This window comes from Aquarana catesbeiana, linkage group LG04 (assembly GCF_042186555.1).
Source record: "Aquarana catesbeiana isolate 2022-GZ linkage group LG04, ASM4218655v1, whole genome shotgun sequence".
Taxonomy (NCBI): Eukaryota; Metazoa; Chordata; class Amphibia; order Anura; family Ranidae; genus Aquarana; species Aquarana catesbeiana.
In genome coordinates, this window is record NC_133327.1 from 656,357,077 (window position 1) to 656,379,344 (window position 22,268).

Genomic DNA, 22,268 nt, shown 5'->3' on the forward strand with positions numbered 1-22,268 from the left:
GTCTCAAGTCTTTTGCAGACTCTAACAGGTCTTCTTCTAAGATTGCCCTGTATTTGGCTCCATCCATCTTCCCATCAACTCTGACCAGCTTCCCTGTCCCTGCTGAAGAAAAGCATCCCCACAACATGATGCTGCCACCACCATGTTTTACGGTGGGGATGGTGTGTTCAGGGTGATGTGCAGTGTTAGTTTTCCACCACACACAGCGTTTTGTTTTTTGCGTTTTGCTTTTAGGCCAAAAAGTTCAATTTTGGTCTCATCTGACCAGAGCACCTTCTTCCACATGTTTGCTGTGTCCCCCTCGTGGCTTCTCACAAACTGCAAACGGGACTTCTTATGGCTTTCTTTTAACAATGACTTTCTTCTTGCCACTCTTCCATAAAGGCCAGATTTGTGGAGTGCAGGACTAATAGTTGTCCTGTGGACAGATTCTCCCACCTGAGCTGTGGATCTCTGCAGCTCCTCCAGAGTTACCATGGGCCTCCTAGCTGCTTCTCTGATTAATGCTCTCCTTGCCTGGCCTGTCAGTTTAGGAGGACGGCCATGTCTTTGTAGGTTTGCAGTTGTGCCATACTCTTTCTATTTTTGAATGATGGATTGAACAGTGCTCTGTGAAACGTTCAAAGCTTGGGATATTTTTTTTATAACCTGACCCTGCTTTAAACTAATCCACAACTTTATTCCTGACCTCTCTGGTGTGTTCATTGGCCTTCATGATGCTGTTTGTTCACTAAGGTTCTCTAACAAACCTCTGAGGGCTTCACAGAATAGCTGAGATTTAAATTACACACAGGTGGACTAATTATTAATTATTTACTAATTAGGTGACTTCTGAAGGCAATTGGTTCCACTAGATTTTAGTTAGGGGTATCAGAGTAAAGGGGGCTGAATACAAATGCACGCCACACTTTTCACATATTTATTTGTAAATGATTTGGAAAAACATTTATCATTTTCCTTCCACTTCACAATTATGTGCCACTTTGTGTTAGTCTATCACATAAAATCCCAATAAAATACATTTATGTTTTTGGTTGTAACATGACAAAATGTGGAAAATGTCAAGGGGTGTGAATACTTTTCCAAGGCACTGTACATCCAGGCTTGGACACCTGTCCCTAACTGCTTGTCACCGCTTGTTGTGAGTGTACACATGAACAGTGACGGCTGCTGTCAGTCTGTCAATATTATACACAGGCTGAGCAGCCACCGCTATTTGCATGCACCTGTCATTCCAGCCACAAGAATCCACTAATTCTTGCCGCTGGAATCTGGTGAATGCAGCCAAACAGCCATGTGAAGGAGGCCTTAAAAACCCTGCACTAGCAGTAAAATGGGTTGCGTTTGGCGGGCAATACTGCCTACGGAACATGACAGGGATAATTTTTTTCTGCACAAAAAGCATGAATACCACAGCATAGGTACCCCCCCTCTGTTGCCTTTGCACCATAAGGGAGAGTGCTTGAGGGGGGTAAAACACATGGCACTCCTACTTGTAGAGGTCCATTACATAATCATAATTTTGGATATAATATGTAGGACTTTCAAGGATCTTTCAAAAGATCTCTCAATACTTATTTATGAAATTAAAAATATTTATTTATAAATGACATACAAAAGTATTCCATTAATAAATCAAAAAAACTTTGGCTAAACCCCCCCCCCCCGCCCCCGCTCGCGCGCTTGTGTCTTCTTCAACATCACTTTGAAATATGGCGTTAGCTTTCAATTATAATTTTACAATACCATTACAAGGTTCATTTGTATTACAGTGGTGGAAGACCAGCTAAGTAATGAACTCTATGTGTTTCATTCAGAAGATGTAAACTTCTTCGGGAGTAACGGTGGCCAGACTAAAGCCTAAAATGAAAGTACACATGATCAGAAAATCATATGAAAAATACCACTTCCTGAGCAATCGTAAAATAATCTGATCGTTAGTACAGAGCATTTGAGAGCCAATCATGACTGTTCATGCAAAATCATCCGAAGGGACGAACACTAAACATTTTCTCGTACGATACCAGAACATGCGATTTTCATTTATTCAGTACAGTATTCATCCATTAAAAATTGGAAGACGACGAATGCTTGGAAATGAAAGAATACATTACAATACAACACATTACATCACTTCCAAATTTTCATAACTTTAGTAACCTCTTCATTTTCGATGTCTCCATGAAACTATCATGCAAGAAAAAAATGTATGATTATTTGTCTGATATTTTCCTTGTGTGTTTCTTATTGGCTTAAAGTGATTGTAAGGGTTTGTATTTAAAAAAAAATAAATAAACATATCATACATACCTCCACTGTGCAGCTTGTTTTGGCCTCAAACCTCGTCTTCTGGGGTCCCTCGGTGGCTCTCGCGGCTCAGAGAGGTGACCCAAGGATGGAGAGAAGACCTGGGCCTTCAAGAAGAACTTTCTCTGAATCTGCAAGGGAACAATGGAGAACACCTGTAATTTATGCTGTCTCGGTGAGAAATGACTATCGGCATCCAAAATGTCACTGGAAGCGGCATTTCAAGCAGCCTGAGAGAAGAAAAGTACAAGTCCAGTCAGGCAAGCCTGCTAATCCAGATGCTTCCAACAAACCTCCTGTTAAGTTAGTAGGTCCTTTGTCTGTAGTGCCTGTCTTGGTGGAAGGAATTTACACATGATTCAGATGCTCAGGTGACTTTGCTGACCAGAAACGTTTAGAAGAGGTATTTGTCTTACATACCCCTTTGAAAGTTGGAAGATATAGAGATCCAGGGTATTCAAACGGAGAATAACCCTTGTGATGGATACAGTCAGGTCCATAAATATTGGGACATCTACACAATTCTAATCTTTTTGGCTCTATACACCACCACAATGGATTTGAAATGAACCGAACATTAACTGCAGACTTTCAGCTTTAATTTGAGGGTATTTACATCCAAATCAGGTGAACGGTGTAGGAATTACAATAGTTTGTATATGTGCCGCCCACTTTTTAAGGGACCAAAAGTAATGGGACAGATTAACAACCATCCATCAAACTTTTATTTTTTAATACTTGGTTGCAAATCCTTTGCAGTCAATTATAGCCTGATGTCTGGAAAGCATAGACATCACCAGACGCTGGGTTTCATCCCTGGTGATGCTCTGCCAGGCCTCTACTGCAACTGTCTTCAGTTCCTGCTTGTTCTTTGGGCATTTTCCCTTCAGTTTTGTCTTCAGCAAGTGAAATGCATGCTCAATCGGATTCAGGTCAGGTGATTGACTTAGCCATTGCATAACATTCCACTTCTTTCCCTTAAAAAACTCTTTGGTTGCTTTCGCAGTATGCTTCAGGTCATTGTCCATCTGCACTGTGAAGCGCCGTCCAATGAGTTCTGAAGCATTTTGCTGAATATGAGTAGATAATATTACCCGAAACACTTCAGAATTCATCCTGTTGCTTTTGTCAGCAGTCACATCATCAATAAATACAAGAGAACCAGTTCCATTGGCAGCCATACATGTCCACACCATGACACTACCACCACCATGCTTCACTGATGAGGTGATATGCTTTGGATCATGAGCAGTTCCTTTCCTTCTCCATACTCTTCTCTTCCCATCACTCTGGTACAAGTTGATCTTGGTCTCATCTGTCCATAGGATGTTGTTCCAGAACTGTGAAGGCTTTTTTAGATGTTGTTTGGCAAACTCTAATCTGGCCTTCCTGTTTTTGAGGCTCACCAATGGTTTACATCTTGCGGTGAACCCTCTGTATTCACTCTGGTGAAGTCTTCTCTTGATGGTTGACTTTGACACACATACACCTACCTCCAGGAGAGTGTTCTTGATCTGAGCAACTGTTGTGAAGGGTGTTTTCTTCACCAGGGAAAGAATTCTTCGGTCATCCTCCACAGTTGTTTTCCGTGGTCTTCCGGGTCTTTTGGTGTTGCTGAGCTCACCGGTGCGCTCTTTCTTTTTAAGGATGTTCCAAACAGTTGATTTGGCCACACCTAATGTTTTTGCTATCTCTCTGATGGGTTTGTTTTGATGGCTTGCTTCACTGATAGTGACAGCTCTTTGAATCTCATATTGAGAGTTGACAGCAACAGATTCCAAATACAAATAGCACACTTGAAATTAACTCTGGACCGTTTATCTGCTCCTTGTAAATGGGATAATGAGGGAATAACACACACCTGGCCATGGAACAGCTGAGCAGCCAATTGTCCCATTACTTTTGGTCCCTTAAAAAGTGGGAGGCACATATACAAACTGTTGTAATTCCTACACCGTTCACTTTATTTGTATGTAAATACCCTCAAATTAAAGCTGAAGTCTGCAGTTAAAGCATTTTGTTTGTTTCATTTCAAATCCATTGTGGTGGTGTATAGAGCCAAAAAGATTAGAATTGTGTCGGTGTCCCAATATTTATGGACCTGACTGTATATTGCTCTTAAATCTCAGTTATTGCTCGCTAATTGATTACTTGAATATACACTGTTACTGTCTGTTATTCTTCCACAGAAATATTGCAGTAAAGACAATTTCTGTGTTTTATCATAACGTGTGTATTTCTCATTGGTCATTGTTTAACTATTGCCAGGTTTGCCAGAGGGGGCTGAGGCTGTTATTAGGATTAAGAGGCAAAGTAACAGACTGAACAAATAAAATCAGCTCCTACGGGGGGATCGCTACTCATGTTATACTTACCTGCTCTATTGCAGTGGTTTTGCACAGAGCAGCCCAGATCTTCCTCTTTTCGGGTCCCTAGCTGGACTTCCTGACGCCTCCCTCCTGTTGGGTACCCCCACAGTAAGCAGCTTGATATGGGGGCACCCGAGTTTAGCTGCAGATCCGTGTGTCCATTCAGACTCAGAGCCATGTTTCAGCTCTACCCCCTCTCTCTCCTGATTGGCTAACTGAGTTTGATTGACAGCAGCAGGAGCCACTGGCTCTCGTGGACATAGCTGGATAGAGATAGGGCTCAGGTATTAGGGTGGCTGCTGCGCACAGAAGGCTTTCTATCTTAATGCATATAATGCATTAACCACTTGCTTACTGGGCACCTAAACCCCCTTCCTGCCCAGGCCAATTTTCAGCTTTTAGCATTGTCACTCTTTGAATGACAATTGCGTGACCATGCTACACTGTACCCATATAACATATTTATCATTTTTTTTCATTTAAAAAGAGCTTTTTTTTAATGGTATTTAATCACTACTGGGGTTTTCATTTTTTGGAAAAGAGCTTTCGTAGTTTGCTATAAAATGTTACAAACAGGTAATTTTTCTGCCTCATTAATGTGTGCTGATGTAGGCTGCACTGATGGGCACTGAAAAGGTGGCACTGATGAGCACCGATCAGGAGGCACTGATGAGGCCGCACTGATAGGTGGCACTGATAGGTGGCACTGATGGGCACTTATAGGCGGCACTGAATGGCACTAATAGGTGACACTGATAGGCAGCACTGATAGGTGCAACTCAGGTACATCCCAGGGGATGAGGACAGACACGACAGTACATCTCAGGAGGTGAGGACAGGCATGACGGTACATCAAGAAACAAAAGAGAGAGGGCGCACCAGCCTAGCGCATTATCCTTAAAAAAGTTTAACAAAATGTACATAAAAAACTAGTCACAAAGGTAGATGAAAATCACGCTTAAAACGATCTTTTTGATAAGTGGTGATCAATCCACTGATGACAGCAGGGGTGGAACTACCACCATAGCGACCCATGCGGGCGCTATGGGGCCCGTAGCCGAGTGGGGCCCAGTGAGGATAAGAGCACCACCGGCACAGTCTCCCAGCCAGGGGAAGAGAGAGGAGAGGAAGAGGCGAGCTGTCCGTATCAGCAGAGAGCTGAATTGCCCGATGTAAGAGCTTTCATTAGAACTTCCAGTGTTCCCGGGGCTCACATCACATAGCTCCACCTCTTGGCCCGGTACCTTTGATAGACAGAACGCCGATCCAATGCGGGACATGTGATGTCATCAAAGGCGTCGGGCCAAGAGGTGGGGCTATGTGACGATGAGCCCCGGGAAGACGGGAAATTCAAATGAAAGCTATTACAGCGGGAAATCCCGCTCTCTGCTGATCCGGGTGGCTTGCCTCTTCCTCTGCATTGGTGAGGCTGTATGGGGCACAGGCAGACCAGGCTGTATTGGGCACAGGCAACGCTGTATTGGGCACAGGTCACGCTGTATTGGGCACAAGTCATGATGTATGGGGCACAGGTCACGCTGTATGGGGCACAGGTCACACTGCATTGGGCGCAGGTCACGCAGTATGGGGCACAGATCACGCTGTATGGGGCACAGGTCACGCTACATTGGGCACAGGTTACGCTGCACTGGGCACAGGTCACGCTGCATTGGGCACAGGTCACGCTGCATTGGGCACAGGTCACGCTGTATTGGGCACAGGTCACACTGCATTGGGCACAGGTCATGCTGCATTATGCACAGGTCATGCTGTATGTGGCACAGGTCACGCTGCATTGACACTAGGGCAGCTGGGGGGGGGGCTGTTTGCAGGGGGGCCCCAAACAACATTTTGCTATGGGGCCCTGCTATTTCTAGTTACGCCCCTGGATGACAGTCTCCAGATCCTACGAGGAGGACGTGCAGATCGCTGCCGGCTGATGCATTTCGAAGGTAGGCACCTTCTTCTTCAGAACCTGACGGTACATCTCAGGAGGTGAGCACAGACATGACGGTTCATCTCAGGAGGTGAGGACAGACATAACAGGACATCTCAGGAGGAGATGAGGACAGACATGATGGTACATCTCAGGAGGTGAGGACAGACATAACGGGACATCTCAGGAGATGAGGACAGACATGACGGTACATCTCAGGAGGTGAGGACAGACATGACGGTTTATCTCAGGAGGTGAGGACAGACATGATGGTACGTCTCAGGAGTAAGGATGAACTCCGGCATGTTCGCACACCCCACGTGCAGAGCCCACCAGGAAGTCGGCACTGCGCTGCGCTAATCACAGGCAGTGAGACTTTGTCCGCTGCGCGGCTGCAGAGATCGGGAAATGTCTCACTGCCTGTGATTAGCGCAGTGCAGTGCCGACTTCCTGGCGGGCTCTGCACGTGGGGTGTGCGAACATGCCGGAGCTCATCCTTACTCAGCAGGTGAGGACAGACATGACGGTACATCTCAGCAGGTGAGGACAGACATGACGGTACGTCTCAGGAGGTGAGGACAGACATGACGGTACATCTCAGCAGGTGAGGACAGACATGACGGTATGTCTCAGGAGGTGAGGACAGACATGACGGTACGTCTCAGGAGATGAGGACAGACATGACGGTACGTCTCAGGAGGTGAGGACAGACATGACGGTACGTCTCAGGAGATGAGGACAGACATGACGGTACGTCTCAGGAGGTGAGGACAGACATGACGGTACGTCTCAGGAGGTGAGGACAGACATGACGGTACGTCTCAGGAGGTGAGAACAGACATGACGGTACGTCTCAGGAGGTGAGGACAGACATGACGGTACGTCTCAGGAGGTGAGGACAGACATGACGGTACGTCTCAGGAGGTGAGGACAGACATGACAGTACGTCTCAGTCAGGAGGTGCGGACAGACATGACAGTACGTCTCAGGAGATGAGGACAGACATGACATGACATCTCAGGAGATGAGGACGGACATGACATTACATCTCAGGAGATGAGGACAGACATGACGGTACGTCTCAGGAGATGAGGACAGACATAACGGTACGTCTCAGATAATGAGGACAGACATGACGGTACATCTCAGGAGATGAGGACAGACATGACGGTACATCTCAGGAGATGAGGACAGACATGACGGTACATCTCAGGAGATGAGGACAGACATGACGGTACATCTCAGGAGAGGTGAGGACAGACATGACGGTACATCTCAGGAGGTGAAGACAGACATGACGGTACATCACAGGAGATGAGGACAGACATGACGGTACGTCTCAGGAGATGAGGACAGACATGACGGTACGTCTCAGGAGGTGAGGACAGACATGACGGTACGTCTCAGGAGATGAGGACAGACATGACGGTACGTCTCAGGAGATGAGGACAGACATGACGGTACGTCTCAGGAGGTGAGGACAGACATGACGGTACGTCTCAGGAGGTGAGGACAGACATGACGGTACGTCTCAGGAGGTGAGGACAGACATGACGGTACGTCTCAGGAGGTGAGGACAGACATGACGGTACGTCTCAGGAGGTGAGGACAGACATGACAGTACGTCTCAGGAGGTGAGGACAGACATGACAGTACGTCTCAGTCAGGAGGTGCGGACAGACATGACAGTACGTCTCAGGAGATGAGGACAGACATGACATGACATCTCAGGAGATGAGGACAGACATGACGGTACGTCTCAGGAGATGAGGACAGACATAACGGTACGTCTCAGATAATGAGGACAGACATGACGGTACATCTCAGGAGGTGAGGACAGACATGACGGTACATCTCAGGAGATGAGGACAGACATGACGGTACATCTCAGGAGGTGAGGACAGACATGACGGTACATCTCAGGAGGTGAGGACAGACATGACGGTACATCTCAGGAGATGAGGACAGACATGACGGTACATCTCAGGAGATGAGGACAGACATGACGGTACATCTCAGGAGGTGAGGACAGACATGACGGTACGTCTCAGGAGATGAGGACAGACATGACGGTACGTCTCAGGAGATGAGGACAGACATGACGGTACGTCTCAGGAGATGAGGACAGACATGACGGTACGTCTCAGGAGGTGAGGACAGACATGACGGTACGTCTCAGGAGATGAGGACAGACATGACGGTACGTCTCAGGAGGTGAGGACAGACATGACGGTACGTCTCAGGAGATGAGGACAGACATGACGGTACGTCTCAGGAGGTGAGGACAGACATGACGGTACGTCTCAGGAGGTGAGGACAGACATGACGGTACGTCTCAGGAGGTGAGGACAGACATGACGGTACGTCTCAGGAGGTGAGGACAGACATGACGGTACGTCTCAGGAGGTGAGGACAGACATGACGGTACGTCTCAGGAGGTGAGGACAGACATGACAGTACGTCTCAGTCAGGAGGTGCGGACAGACATGACAGTACGTCTCAGGAGATGAGGACGGACATGACATGACATCTCAGGAGATGAGGACGGACATGACATGACATCTCAGGAGATGAGGACGGACATGACATTACATCTCAGGAGATGAGGACAGACATGACGGTACGTCTCAGATAATGAGGACAGACATGACGGTACATCTCAGGAGATGAGGACAGACATGACGATACATCTCAGGAGATGAGGACAGACATGACGGTACATCTCAGGAGATGAGGACAGACATGACGGTACATCTCAGGAGGTGAGGACAGACATGACAGTACGTCTCAGTCAGGAGGTGAGGACTGAGGACAGACATGACGGTACATCTCAGGAGATGAGGACAGACATGACGGTACGTCTCAGGAGATGAGGACAGACATGACGGTACGTCTCAGGAGATGAGGACAGACATGACGGTACGTCTCAGGAGATGAGGACAGACATGACGGTACATCTCAGGAGATGAGGACAGACATGACGGTACATCTCAGGAGATGAGGACAGACATGACGGTACATCTCAGGAGGTGAGGACAGACATGACAGTACGTCTCAGTCAGGAGGTGAGGACTGAGGACAGACATGACGGTACATCTCAGGAGATGAGGACAGACATGACGGTACGTCTCAGGAGATGAGGACAGACATGACGGTACGTCTCAGGAGATGAGGACAGACATGACGGTACATCTCAGGAGATGAGGACAGACATGACGGTACATCTCAGGAGATGAGGACAGACATGACGGTACGTCTCAGGAGATGAGGACAGACATGACGGTACATCTCAGCAGGAAAGGACAACAATGACGATCTCGAAGTCTTACAGTCCACCAGCGTCCGCTGTCAACTTGCCTGACCCCGTGGGCGTGCCGGAGGGGCGGTGACTGCAGGCGGGGGCGTGCACTCCGAGCGCCAATCGGCTGCCAGCTCGGCGAATCCCCTCGCGCAGTGACAGGGCGAGCAGTGGAGAGCCCGGGATGCCCCGCCCCCTCAGTGAAGCAGGGGGGAGCTGGCAGAGCGGTGCATAGCGTTGAGCGGAGTGTCCGGAGCGGCTCAGGATCCGCCGCACATCGGTCCCAGCACAAGTCTGTTCCTCCCTGCCCCCATCCTGTGTGCTACTCTCCCCCCTCCTCCTCCCTGGGCGGCTGTACAATCCTCAGCAGTGACCTGAGACTGTATAGCCGGCCGATCTCAGGACTTCTACCTGCTCAGGACTAGTTTGTCATTTTATTTTTGTTGCATTTTTTTTTGCTGTCTGTGTGATCAACCTGCTGCAGGACGACGAGATCGCCCAGAGAGCTGCCATTGTGACCTGATCGGTGATATGACTGCGGAGAAGGAGAAGAAAAGGTAAGATCGGCCGATTATCGGACTGTGCATGGACTGAGCGTGAGGTCGCACCGATATCTGTCTGTTTGGGTGACTTTTTAAATTTTTGAAAATGTAACGGCAAAAACCAGATCTTTCCTGGAATGGACAGGATTGGTGATCTGCATGCGATTTTTATCTTATGGCCGGTAATTACAGGCAAAGGAAGTCTGCAGACCCCCAATATGAGCGATCTGTACGATCTGCGACTTAATCGGGATCGGATCAGAAGTTGGCAGTGATATCCTGTGCAAGTGTTACAAAGTATCCAGGAAATTGTTACATGTTATGAAGACTGTGCAGTTCTTACCTGTTGTTGTTATTGTTGTTAAGGTTGCAGAGAATTGTTACATATTACTGAAATTGCAGTATAAAGCTGCCCATACAGTATACAATCTGATTGTATAGTCTTTGTTATGGTGGCCGTACACACTTTGATAAACGATCAATATTATTTTCTGATCGATCTCTTATCATGGGAATAATAGATCACCAATAATATCAATAATAGTTGATAACTGTCAATCGATGAGCCACTTCAATGAAGTCTGCAGACACAAACCTGAGCGATCTGTACAATCTTCAACTTTATTTGTATGGGATCAGAGGTTGGTAATGATATCCTGTGCAATTGTTACAATGATTAGGATTATTGAGGTTGTTGCACATGATGATTGCAGACTGTGCTGTGTGCAATTGTTACTTTATTATTATTATTATTATTATTATTGAAGAGAATTGTTACATATTGGGGTTGCTGCCCATACACTACACTATCTATTTGATTACTATTTTGATTGTACAGTCAAAATTATGGTGACCGTACACGTTTCAATAAATGATCATTATTCCTTGCCGACCGATCTCCTCCTCTGATGGGAATAATTGATCAACAATAAATATCTATAATATATCACTTATGATCTCAATAATAGTTGACAACTCAGTCAAGCGATAGGCCACTCAAAGGAAGTTTGCAGAGTGATCTGTACAATTTTTGACTTTATTTGGATCAGATCAGATGTTGGCGATGATAGACTGTGCAAGTGTTACAATGTATCCAGGCAGTTGTTACTTATTATTATTATTATTATTATTATTAATAAGGTTGCTGCCCATACACTATAGTATACAACCTGGATGTACGATCTTCTTCGTAGTGGCTGTGCACGCTTCAATAAACGATTGTTATTCTTTTCTGATCGATCGCTTCTGAAATAATTGATCAATAATATACCAATTATTATATCTATAATAGTTGATAACTCAGTCAAGCGATAGGCCACTCAAAGGAGGTCTGCAGACACAAACCTAAGCGATCTGTACAATCTTCGACTTTATTTGGATCAGATCAGACGTTGGTAATGATATCCTATGCAAGTGTTACAAAGTGTCCAGACAATTGTTACATATGATGAGGATTGCAGACTGTGCTGTGTGCAATTGTTACTATTAAGGAGGAAGAAAATCGTTACATAGTACAGTCATGTATGGGCAGCAACCCCAATAATATCTGATTGTACAATCTTATCTATGGTTGGCTGTACACGCTTCACTAAATGATCATTATTCTTTTCCAATCGATCTCTTCTGATGGGAATTAATGACCAACAATAATATATCAATTATGATATCCGTAATGGTTGACAACCCAATCAAGCAATGGGCCACGTAAAGGAAGTCTGCAGAAGCAAACATGAGCGATCTGTACAGTCTTTGAATTTGGATTGGTTTAGAAATTGGCAATGATAGGCTGTGCAAATGTTACAATGTATCCAGGCAGTTGTTAATTATTATTATTATTATTATTACGGTTACTGCCCATACACTATAGGAAAAAACCTGATTGTACAATTTTCTTTATGGTAGCCGCACGTGCTTTAAAAAACGACCGTTAATCTTTTCCAATCAATCTATTCAGATGGAAATAATTGATCAATGATGATATCAATAATCGTTGATAGCCCAGTCAATCAATAGGTCACTCAAAGGATGTGTGCAGAGACAAACATCAGCGATATGTACAATCTTCGACTTGATTTGGATCAGATGTTGGCAGTGATAGACTGTGCGAGTGTTACAATGTATCCAGACAGTTGTTATATATTATTAGGATCGATGGTTGTGCTGTGTGCAGTTGTTATTTATTATTAATATTCTTATTATTGAGGTTTCTGCCCATTCGATATACGGTGTGATTGTACAATCTTCTTTATGGTGGCCGTACACACTTCAATAAACAATCCGTTATTCTTTTCCTATCAATCTCTTCTGATGGGAGTAAATGATAATGAGATCAATAATAGTTGGCAAGCCAGTCAAGTGATAGGCCACTCAAAGGAAGCCTGCAGACGCAAACATGAGCGATCTGTACAATCGTAGATGTAATCTGGATTAGATGGACTTGTGTCTTTTTTCAACCTGACTAACTATGTAAGATCAGAAGTTGGTAATGATATCCTATGCAAGTGTTACAAAGTATCCAGACATTTGTTGCATATGATTAGGATTGCAGACTGTGCTGTGTGCAATTGTTATTAATAATAATAATAATTATTATGGTTGCAGACAATTGTTACATATTATTGAAGCTGCCCATACAGTATACAATCTGATTGTACAATCTTCTTTATGGTGGCCGCGCATGCTTCAATAAACAATCAATATTCTTTTTCCTTGGGAATAATTGATCAACAATAATAAGATCAATAATAGTTGACGACCCAGTCAAGCGATAGGCCACTCAAAGGAAGTCTGCAGACACAAACATAAGTGGTCTGTACAATCTTCGACTTACCTGGATCAGACATTGGCAGTGATAGACTGTGTAAGTGTTGCAAAGTATCCAGGCTGCAGACAACCCTTACATGTTATTAGGCTGGTCATAGATGAGACGAAAACCGAACGAAAATTCTTGGTCGTTTGTTTAGCATCATTGGGGTGCCAGCTGTGACACGTGATTTTCATTACGCAATCGAAAATGTCTGATTCAACCCGCTGGATTTTGCTAAGAAAAACGAAACAAATGATGGCACAATTGTATGCACCATTTTTTAAATTTTTTTTTGATTGACCAAATGTTTGGTTTTCGACTCGTCTGTGGCCAGGCTTAGATTGCAGACTGGGCTGTGCGCAATTGTTACATATCATTATTATTATTATTATTTTTATTATTATTAATAATAATGTTAAACCTGCCCATACACTATCCCTTTTATGCCTAAGCCTATTTCTGACATTTGTTGCTTACAAGTTAAAATCAGGATTTCTTGCTAGAAAATTATTTAGAACCCCCAAACATGTGTGTATATATATGTATGTATGTATGTATGTATGTATGTATGTATATATGTATAAAAAATTTAGCAGAGACCCTAGAGAATAAAATGGCGATCCTTGCAATATTTTATGTCACACGGTATTTGCGCAGCCGTCTTTCAAACGCACATTTTTGGGAAAAAATACACTTTCATGAATTAAAAAAAAATAAATAAACAGTAACGTTAGCCCAATTTTTTTTGTATAATGTGAAAGATGTTACGCCGAGTAAATAGATACCAAACATGTCATGCTTTGAAATTGCGCACACTCGTGGAATGGCAACAAACTACGGTACCTAAAAAATCTCCATAGGCAGTGCTTTAAAAAAATTTAACAGTTACCGGGTTAGAATTACAGAGGAGTGTTTTTTTTTTTTTGTTTTTTTTTTTTCTAGAATTATTGCTCTCGCTCTAACGATCGCGGCGATATCTCACATGTGTGATTTGAACGCCCTTTACATTCGCGGGCGCGACATACGCATCCGGTTTCTTTGCTGCGTGAGCTCACGAGGACGGGGGCGCTTTACATTTTTTATTATTTATTTATTTTACATGGTCTCTTAAAAAAAAAATCCTGATCACTTTTATTGCTGTCACAAGGAATGTAAACATCCCTTGTGACAGTAATAGGTGGTGACAGGTACTCTTTATGGAGGGATCGGAGGTCTAAAAGAGCACAAATCCCTCCTTTTGCACTTCAAAGTATTCAGATTGGCAAAAACAGTGATTCTGAATACTGTAATTTTTTATTTTTTTAAATCGGCGCCATTGGCAGCTGAGTAAACCGGAAGGGACGTCGCTTCTGTGTTTCTCTGTAGGAGACTGGAACAAACCTGTTCCCAGCTTCGTTCCAGAAGTGCCGGATCGTGGATCGTGTCTCCCGGTGGGACGGGAGGCCCGGGAAGAGCAGCGGAAGGTGGCGGGAGGCAGGGACGTCCCCTCCCACTCCCTTTTAGGATAACAGCCGAGTGGCTTTTAGTCTCATCGGTTGTTATCCCTAAAGAGCCAACCGCCCGCTCTAAAAACCGGTACCGGGATGATGCCTGCAGCTGATGCATCACCCCAGTATAACCCCTTAAAGCAGAAGCTGCATATGTGCCTAGAGTCGGGGCTAAGGGGGTTATACAATCTGATTGTACATTCTTCTTCATGCTGGCTGTACATGCTTCAATAAACAATCCATTTCCTTTTCCGATCAATCTCTTCTAATGGGAATAAGGCCTGGTTCACACCTATGCAGGTTGCAGTTTGCTGCCCTTTTACTATACAATCTTCTTTATGGTACCCATACACACTTCAATAAACACTCTTTTCTGATTGATCTGATTGACAAACTTGTCTTGCATACACACGGTCACACAAAGTTGTCGGAAAATCCGATCGTTCTAAAAGCGGTGACGTAAAACACGTACGTCGGGACTATAAATGGGGCAGTGGCCAATAGCTTTCATCTCTTTATTTATTCTGAGCATGTGTGGCACTTTGTGCGTCGGATTTGTGTACACACGATCGGAATTTCCGACAACGGATTTTGTTGTCGGAAAATTTTATCTTCTGCTCTCAAACTTTGTGTGTCGGAAAATCCGATGGAAAATGTCCGATGGAGGCCCACACACGGTCGGAATTTCCGACAACACGCTCCGATCGGACATTTTCCATCGGAAAATCCGACCGTGTGTACGGGGCATTAGTGTTACCAAAACTGTATTATAAAAGAACAAACTTGAACAATCCATTGAGCTTGTATCCAATCAGGCAGGTCTTTGCACTATTGTGGACAGTAGATCTAAAGAAGATTGTATGGTGTATGGGCAGGTTAATACTGGGCTTCGGGCAATTGTTACCCCCTTTGCGCCGACCGTACGCTAATTTGCGTTCATGGCTTGAAGGGGTTAAACCAGGGCGATGCCAGCTGCAGGCTTTGCCCCGGTGCCGTCTTTTAGAGCCAGCAGTTGGCTTTTTAGTGATCACAACCGATGCGGCTAAAAGACACGGCTGTTATCCTAAGGAGTGGGAGGGGCCTAGGCTGAGACCCAGAAAAAGCCGGATTTGTCTCCAATCCAGTCGCCGATGTCATGACGTCACTTCTGGTTTACTCGGCCGGCAATGGCGCCGTTTTAAAAAAAATGACAGTATTTAGAATCGCCGATTTTGGTAATCTGAACACTTTTAAGTGAAAGGAGGGATTTGTGGTATTTTAGACCCCCCCCCGATCACTCCATAAAGAGTACCTGTCACCACCTATTACTGTCACAAAGGATGTTTACATTCCTTGTGACAGCAATAAAAGTGATCAGAATTTATTTTTTTCAAAGTATTTTTTAAATGTAAAAAAATAAAATGAATAAGAAAATAATAAATAAATTTTAAAGCTTCCCCTGTCCCCGTGAGCTCGCGCAGCAAAGAAAACGCATACGTAAGTCTTGGCCGCAAATGTAAACGGTGTTCAAATCACACATATGAGGTTTTGCCGCAATTGTCAGAGTGAGAGCAATAATTCTAGCAAAGGACCTCCTCTGTAACTCTAACCTGGTAACCGTTACATTTTTTAAAGCGTCGCCTATGGAGATTTTTAGGTACTGTAGTTTGTTGCCATTCCACGAGTGTGCGCAATTTTCAAAGCGTGACATGTTAGGGATCTATTTACTCGGTGTAACATGATATTTCACATTATACAAAAAAAAATTGGGCTAACTTTACTGTTTAGTTTTTTTTTTAATTCATGAAATTGTCTTTTTTTTCACAAAAAATTGCATTTGAAAGAAAGACTGCTGAGCAAATACCGTGGGAGATATATATAATATATATTATATATATATATATATATATATATATATTTGGGGGTAAGTAATTTTCTAGCAAAAAAATACAGATTTTAACTTGTAAGCAGCAAACGTCAGAAATAGGCTTAGGTGTGAAAGGGTTACATATTGCTGAGGTTGCTGTGTAGTGAAGACTGTGCTGTGTATATCTGTCATTTGGTGTCATTTGTTACATTGTTTTTCTTTTCTGTTACTATTATTAAGCCTTGAGACTGCTGGTGGTTTTCATGAAATATAATCCTAATATTGTGTCCCAATAAGAGAAATATTATTATCTCTATTTATTTTATCTCTGATATGTGAGTTGTTGGCAATTATTAAAAACAATTGATTCAGATATAAATAAATGAGCACATAGTGTAGTTTTATGGCATCATAAGAGAATTTGATTTACACCTGCCTTGTTTCACTGATTAGCATCATTTGTTGGTTTGCTTTGCAAAATATTCCCCGGACTTCCCTGCCCCTCCACCTCCCCCTCCCGTGTATTTTAGGAAGGTACAGCATAAGATTTGCATATTTAATATTTGCAGATGACTCCAATTCTCCGGCATTGCTGGTCCTGGTGGTGTATTTCAGGAATAATGCATTGAGATGGGGCATCCAGGGTTGGCCTTTGGGTAGGTGACACCCTGTATGGATTGGTAGTGTTGTCCCCCCTCCCCAGTGAAAATGGATCTTGTTCAGGGTGGTTGCTTGTAAGCTTTGACAATAAAGTTGCCAGCTGGAAAATATCTATATTTCCATGGCTTGCAGCAATATTCCAGGTTTATACATTGGACTCCTCATGCACAGGAGAGTAGCCTAGCCAGTGATTGTTACTACATTAGGAGGATGAAGGGTGCATGGACCCCCATGTAGAGGGGAGGAAGGGTTCATGGACTCTGATAAGGGGAAAGAAGGGTGCATGGATCCCTGGATAGAGGGGATGACGGGCGGGTGGACCCCAAATAGAGGGGATGAAGGGTATATGGATCCCTGGATAGAGGGGATGAAGGGTATATGGATCCCTGAATAGAGGGGATGAAGGGTATGTTGACCCCCGGATAGAGGGGATGAAGGGTATGTTGACCCCCGGATAGAGGGGATGAAGGGTATTTTGATCCCCGGATAGAGGGGATGAAGGGTATGTTGATCCCCGGATAGAGGGGATGAAGGGTATTTTGATCCCCTGATAGAGGGGATGAAGGGTATTTTGATCCCCTGATAGAGGGGATGAAGGGTATGTTGATCCCCGGATAGAGGGGATGAAGGGTATGTTGATCCCCGGATAGAGGGGATGAAGGGTATGTTGATCCCCGGATAGAGGGGATGAAGGGTATATGGATCCCTGGATAGAGGGGATGAAGGGTATGTTGATCCCCTGATAGAGGGGATGAAGGGTATGTTGACTAGGGCTGCAACTAATGATTATTTTCATAATCGATTAGTTGGCCGATTATTGTTTTGATTAATCGATTAATCGGTTAATAACCTTAAAAAAAAGTGTGGTGTATAATTTAGTTAATATTTAAAGTTTAAAAAAAGGCAATTTATTCCTAAATATCTTTATACGCAGGGGTAAATATAAATAACCAACTATATGGTTAGGGAGTAAAATCTTTAATCCTCTCAGAATAACAGACAGAAGAGATATACTGTATATACTATTAGAGGTTGAATCTGGACTCAGATCAAATTTTTTTATGTAAAGAAAAAAAAATTCTAGACTGTTTTGCAGATTTTCAGACAGAACTGTAATATTACATGGTTTTCTGCAGCTTCTCCATTGAAGTATATTGAACCAAAAAAAGCACCGTTTTGCATTGAAAAAGGTCCTTGACCCTTTCCAAATACACAGCAGCTGAAAAAAGAATAGATGTGAACGTTAAATGAACTGTAGTGCATTTCTGCAAAAAGCACCAAAAAACACATGGGTGGGAACCAGGCCTAAGACATTTAGTAACATAATGGAGTTGAAAATAAATAAATAAAAAATTTGTTTTTTTACTGTGCAACAGTAAACGTAAGAATTACAGTAGAGATTATTTGCTCTTTTTGTACTATATAGGGCTAATTTGAGCTTTTTTAACCCCATTATGTTACTGGCCAATTAATCGATTTCATAATCGATTAGTTGTCGATTAATCGATTAGTTGTTTCAGCCCTAATGTTGACCCCCGGATAGAGGGGATGAAGGGTGCATATATCCCCAGATAGAAGGGATGAAGGGTACGTGAACCACAGATGGAGGGTATGAAGGGTGCAAGGACCCCCAAATAGAGGGTATAAAGGGTGCAAGAACCCCTGGATAGTAGGGATGAAGGGTGTGTGGACCCTGGATAGAGGGGATGACAGGCGGGTGGACCTCCAGGTAAAGGGGATGAGGGGCGGATGGACCCCAGGTAGAGGGGGTGAAGGATGCGTGTATCCCAGTTCGAGGGGAATGGAGATTACTCATGTGGTATGCTATAATGAATTTTAATAAATGATTAAGGTAAACAAAATATATGATATGGGGGGAATAATCTTAAATCCTTTTGCATCATACGTGTACATATACAGTGTGTGTGTGTGTGTGTGTGTGTGTGTGTGTGTGTGTGTGTATATGTGTAATAATAATATATATTTATTTTTTAAGCGCCTGCCTACTACCGTTATACCTGCAGCTATATGTCTACAGTATGTGTGTGTAATATACCGGTATATAATTTGTAAATGATATACAAAACCAATAATAAATAACTGCACTCCAGAAGTCTTGGCAACAGAGATAAAATTCAGAAGTGTAGTGTATTCAGGATAACGCGCCGGCGGGGCATTTTGAGAAAGGCGGGCTGGAATGTCAACCTGAAGAGTGTACCCTTTTGAATGTTCTCTCTGTTGCCAAGTTCAGTGAAGTGCACCTATTTTATGCATTCTTTTAGGCATACTTTCTATGGACTGTACCCAGGCTGTCACCCTTGTTCTAATTTATGGTTTTCTCAATCGATCGCTGCTTCGCTCACCCCTCACCCGCCAGCCCCGCACTTGCCCCATCCAGGTTGCGGCTTCCCCCTTGCGTCTCCTCCCGAGTCCCGGCGGTTGCTTCTCCTCCCAGCCAATTGGGTCTTAAGACTCTTAGGAATATTAATTTTCTAATGTCATACAATTGAAGCCAACTAGAGCCTCCTGGCTCTAATCATGTGCTTAAAAAAAATTTAAATCCATGCATCCTGAGCCCTGCATGTAGATTAGGGGGGTGGCCTGCGCCCCGAATAAGTGTGTCCGCCACTGGTGTCTCTCTCTCTCTCTCCCTCTCCCTCTCTCCTCCATATCTATCATATTCCCATTGACTTAATGCAGTGAGGTTTTGGAAATGGCCATATGTTCTTATATTTAATACAGTTGTTTTTACATGTTTGCGTATTGGGTTCTAGCTGCTGGTGACTAAAACAGATGAGCAATTCAGAGAAAAATCTGCCAGCTTGTGTTATTGACTGGTGATGGCGATACCTAGCATGCGTTTAGAACCCGTAGATGTGTCATAAGCAGAGCTGTTGCTGCAAGGATAGGTGTCTGTAAATGGAGCTCTTTTTGTCTATTACATTTGGATGCTATGACCACAGACCATTTGTTCCTGTCAGAAATGTGATTGTTATCTCTTTGGACGAGTTCTTTCTTGAAGAGTTTGAATCCTTTTTTGACAAAAGCTTTAAATAGCTTGTGTAAGACGGCGGCTCCAGAATATGTGGGAGATACTTGTGTCATGAGGGCGAGATGAGAGCTTTGGGGTAGAAAATAATAACACTGGTTATGGGTTGGATGACGTGCTGGTTAAAGTGTTTTGTTAATAGGAACGCTAAAAATTGCCAATTGGCCAATTCCCAGGAACCAGGTAGTCAATGTTCCCTTAAAATGACAGCTGGTGCCTAATTTTTAAGGGCTTGTTCTAGTTGTCCGTGGAGCGCCTACAAATTCCGCTGGCTCCTGGATTGGACTGACTGGCTCCTGAATCCTGTATTTACATGTCCACCGCTGTCTTCAAGGGCTCGTTCAGATGTGTGGCCAGGTGGTTGTAGAAGCAAGTGCAGTTTTTCCACCCTCCAACTGTCTAAACAAGGGCGTGCAGCCAGTTGGAGCTGTACAGATGCCATGGCAAAAACTGGCAGTACCTCCACCGAACACAATCCATTCAAATGAATGGGGTCACGTTGCAATTGCGCTGCGGTGCTCGTGGTGGGTTGGCACTTTAAGGGTTACCACAGGCAGTGAGGAGGTGACATATTGCTCAATCCACCTCAGATCACTTTTCAAAGGGTACATGGTTGGACCATAGGTGTATGCAGAGGGTGTGCCTGAGCACATCCTAATCGCCCGTGCAATGCAGATTTCTCCTGCTGTCTGGTGCTGATTTTTGACCCCCACAAAATTGTTAAAAAATAATAATATATACATGTGTGTTTGAACCTTGGGGTGCACACCCTAATGCAATAGGCTGCACACAACTATGGGCTGGACATGCATACATGTCCTAATTCTCCTGTTTGTGTGTGTGTGTGTGTGTGTGTGTGTGTGTGTGTGTGTGTGTGTGTGTGTGTGTGTGTGTGTGTGTGTGTGTGTGTGTATATATATGTATGTATATATATATATATATATATATATATATATATATATATATATATATATATATATATATAAGATCACTGTTGGCACACGTGTTCACGCACATACAGTCCCAATATGGGGAATAAATTGTGGTCAGGAAAAGTTTTCTATCTTGGCCAATCATTTTGTTCCCCAAAAATGCTTGCTTGGATGTAACTTGTGCTGCCCCATAGACGTTGGATCATCTAATCTGCTTTGGAAAGGTCAAATCAGAAGACTCCTGGATTATGTATGGGCATCTTGATGGGTTTATTTTATGTTACATAGCAGATTGCATTAGTATTAGACATCACTTAACTACAGCCTGCAGACTTTAAGAAAGAGGTTTACTCCAGGGGGCCACTTTTAGGAAGTTCAGGGGTACTACTGCCTTGTAGAGGAAGCCGAGAATAACAGATCCAGGCTTTTAAATAAATTATATTTAGAATAGTTCTGATTAGGCTCGGTTCACACTGGGGCGGCCTGTCAGGCGACTTAGTCCACAGTCAAGTCACGCCCCATTCAGTGCAATGGAACTGTTCTAATTAGAAAAAGGTTCCTGCACTACTTGGGGGTGACTTCAGAGCTACTTGCATTGACTTCTATTAAAGAAGTAGTTTGTAACCTGCGATGAAGTCCCGTTGTGCGGCGAGCTTTCAAAGTGGGGCGACTTTTGAAGCCGTGCTAGCGTGAACCGAGACTTAAAGTTTTACAATAACATCAACTTTTGTTACTATTAATAAGAATATAACAATAATAATATTACTATTAATAATAATTACCACTTTATTTAAAATGGTTATTTTTAAAATCTTTTTAAAAAGACAAAATAATAATAAAACAATTTAAAGAAAAAACAAAACACAAAAAAAGTGTGTGTGTGTATATATATATATATATATATATATATATATATATATTATAGTACTTAAAATACTTTTTTTTTTTTTTTTGTGTTTTTGTTTGTTCTTTAAATAGTTTTATTCGTATTACAGAGCGCTGTTCGGCTCTCACATGATCGGCTGGCTCTCTTCTC

The 22,268-nt window shown here is 43.5% G+C and overlaps 1 protein-coding gene and 1 long non-coding RNA gene across 3 annotated transcripts in view; one reads left to right on the plus strand and one right to left on the minus strand.

The window, feature by feature from the left end:
* Window positions 1-1,682: 1,682 nt before the first annotated feature.
* LOC141140937 (uncharacterized) lies at window positions 1,683-13,425 on the minus strand. 2 transcript variants are annotated; one of them, XR_012244025.1, is made up of 3 exons: window positions 13,283-13,425; window positions 2,311-2,438; window positions 1,683-2,187 (listed from the first exon to the last, which is right to left on the minus strand). It is a non-coding gene; the product is annotated as an uncharacterized lncRNA (long non-coding RNA). The 2 variants fall into 2 exon arrangements; XR_012244026.1 differs by having other exon boundaries at window positions 1,683-1,860; window positions 13,283-13,424.
* The window catches only part of EPAS1 (endothelial PAS domain protein 1), a 510,313-nt gene continuing 498,139 nt past the window's right edge, over window positions 10,095-22,268 (plus strand). The window contains exon 1 of the mRNA XM_073628490.1: window positions 10,095-10,467. Coding sequence (XP_073484591.1) covers window positions 10,442-10,467 — 26 coding nt within the window. The 5' untranslated portion in view covers window positions 10,095-10,441. The remainder of the gene's footprint in view (window positions 10,468-22,268) is intronic.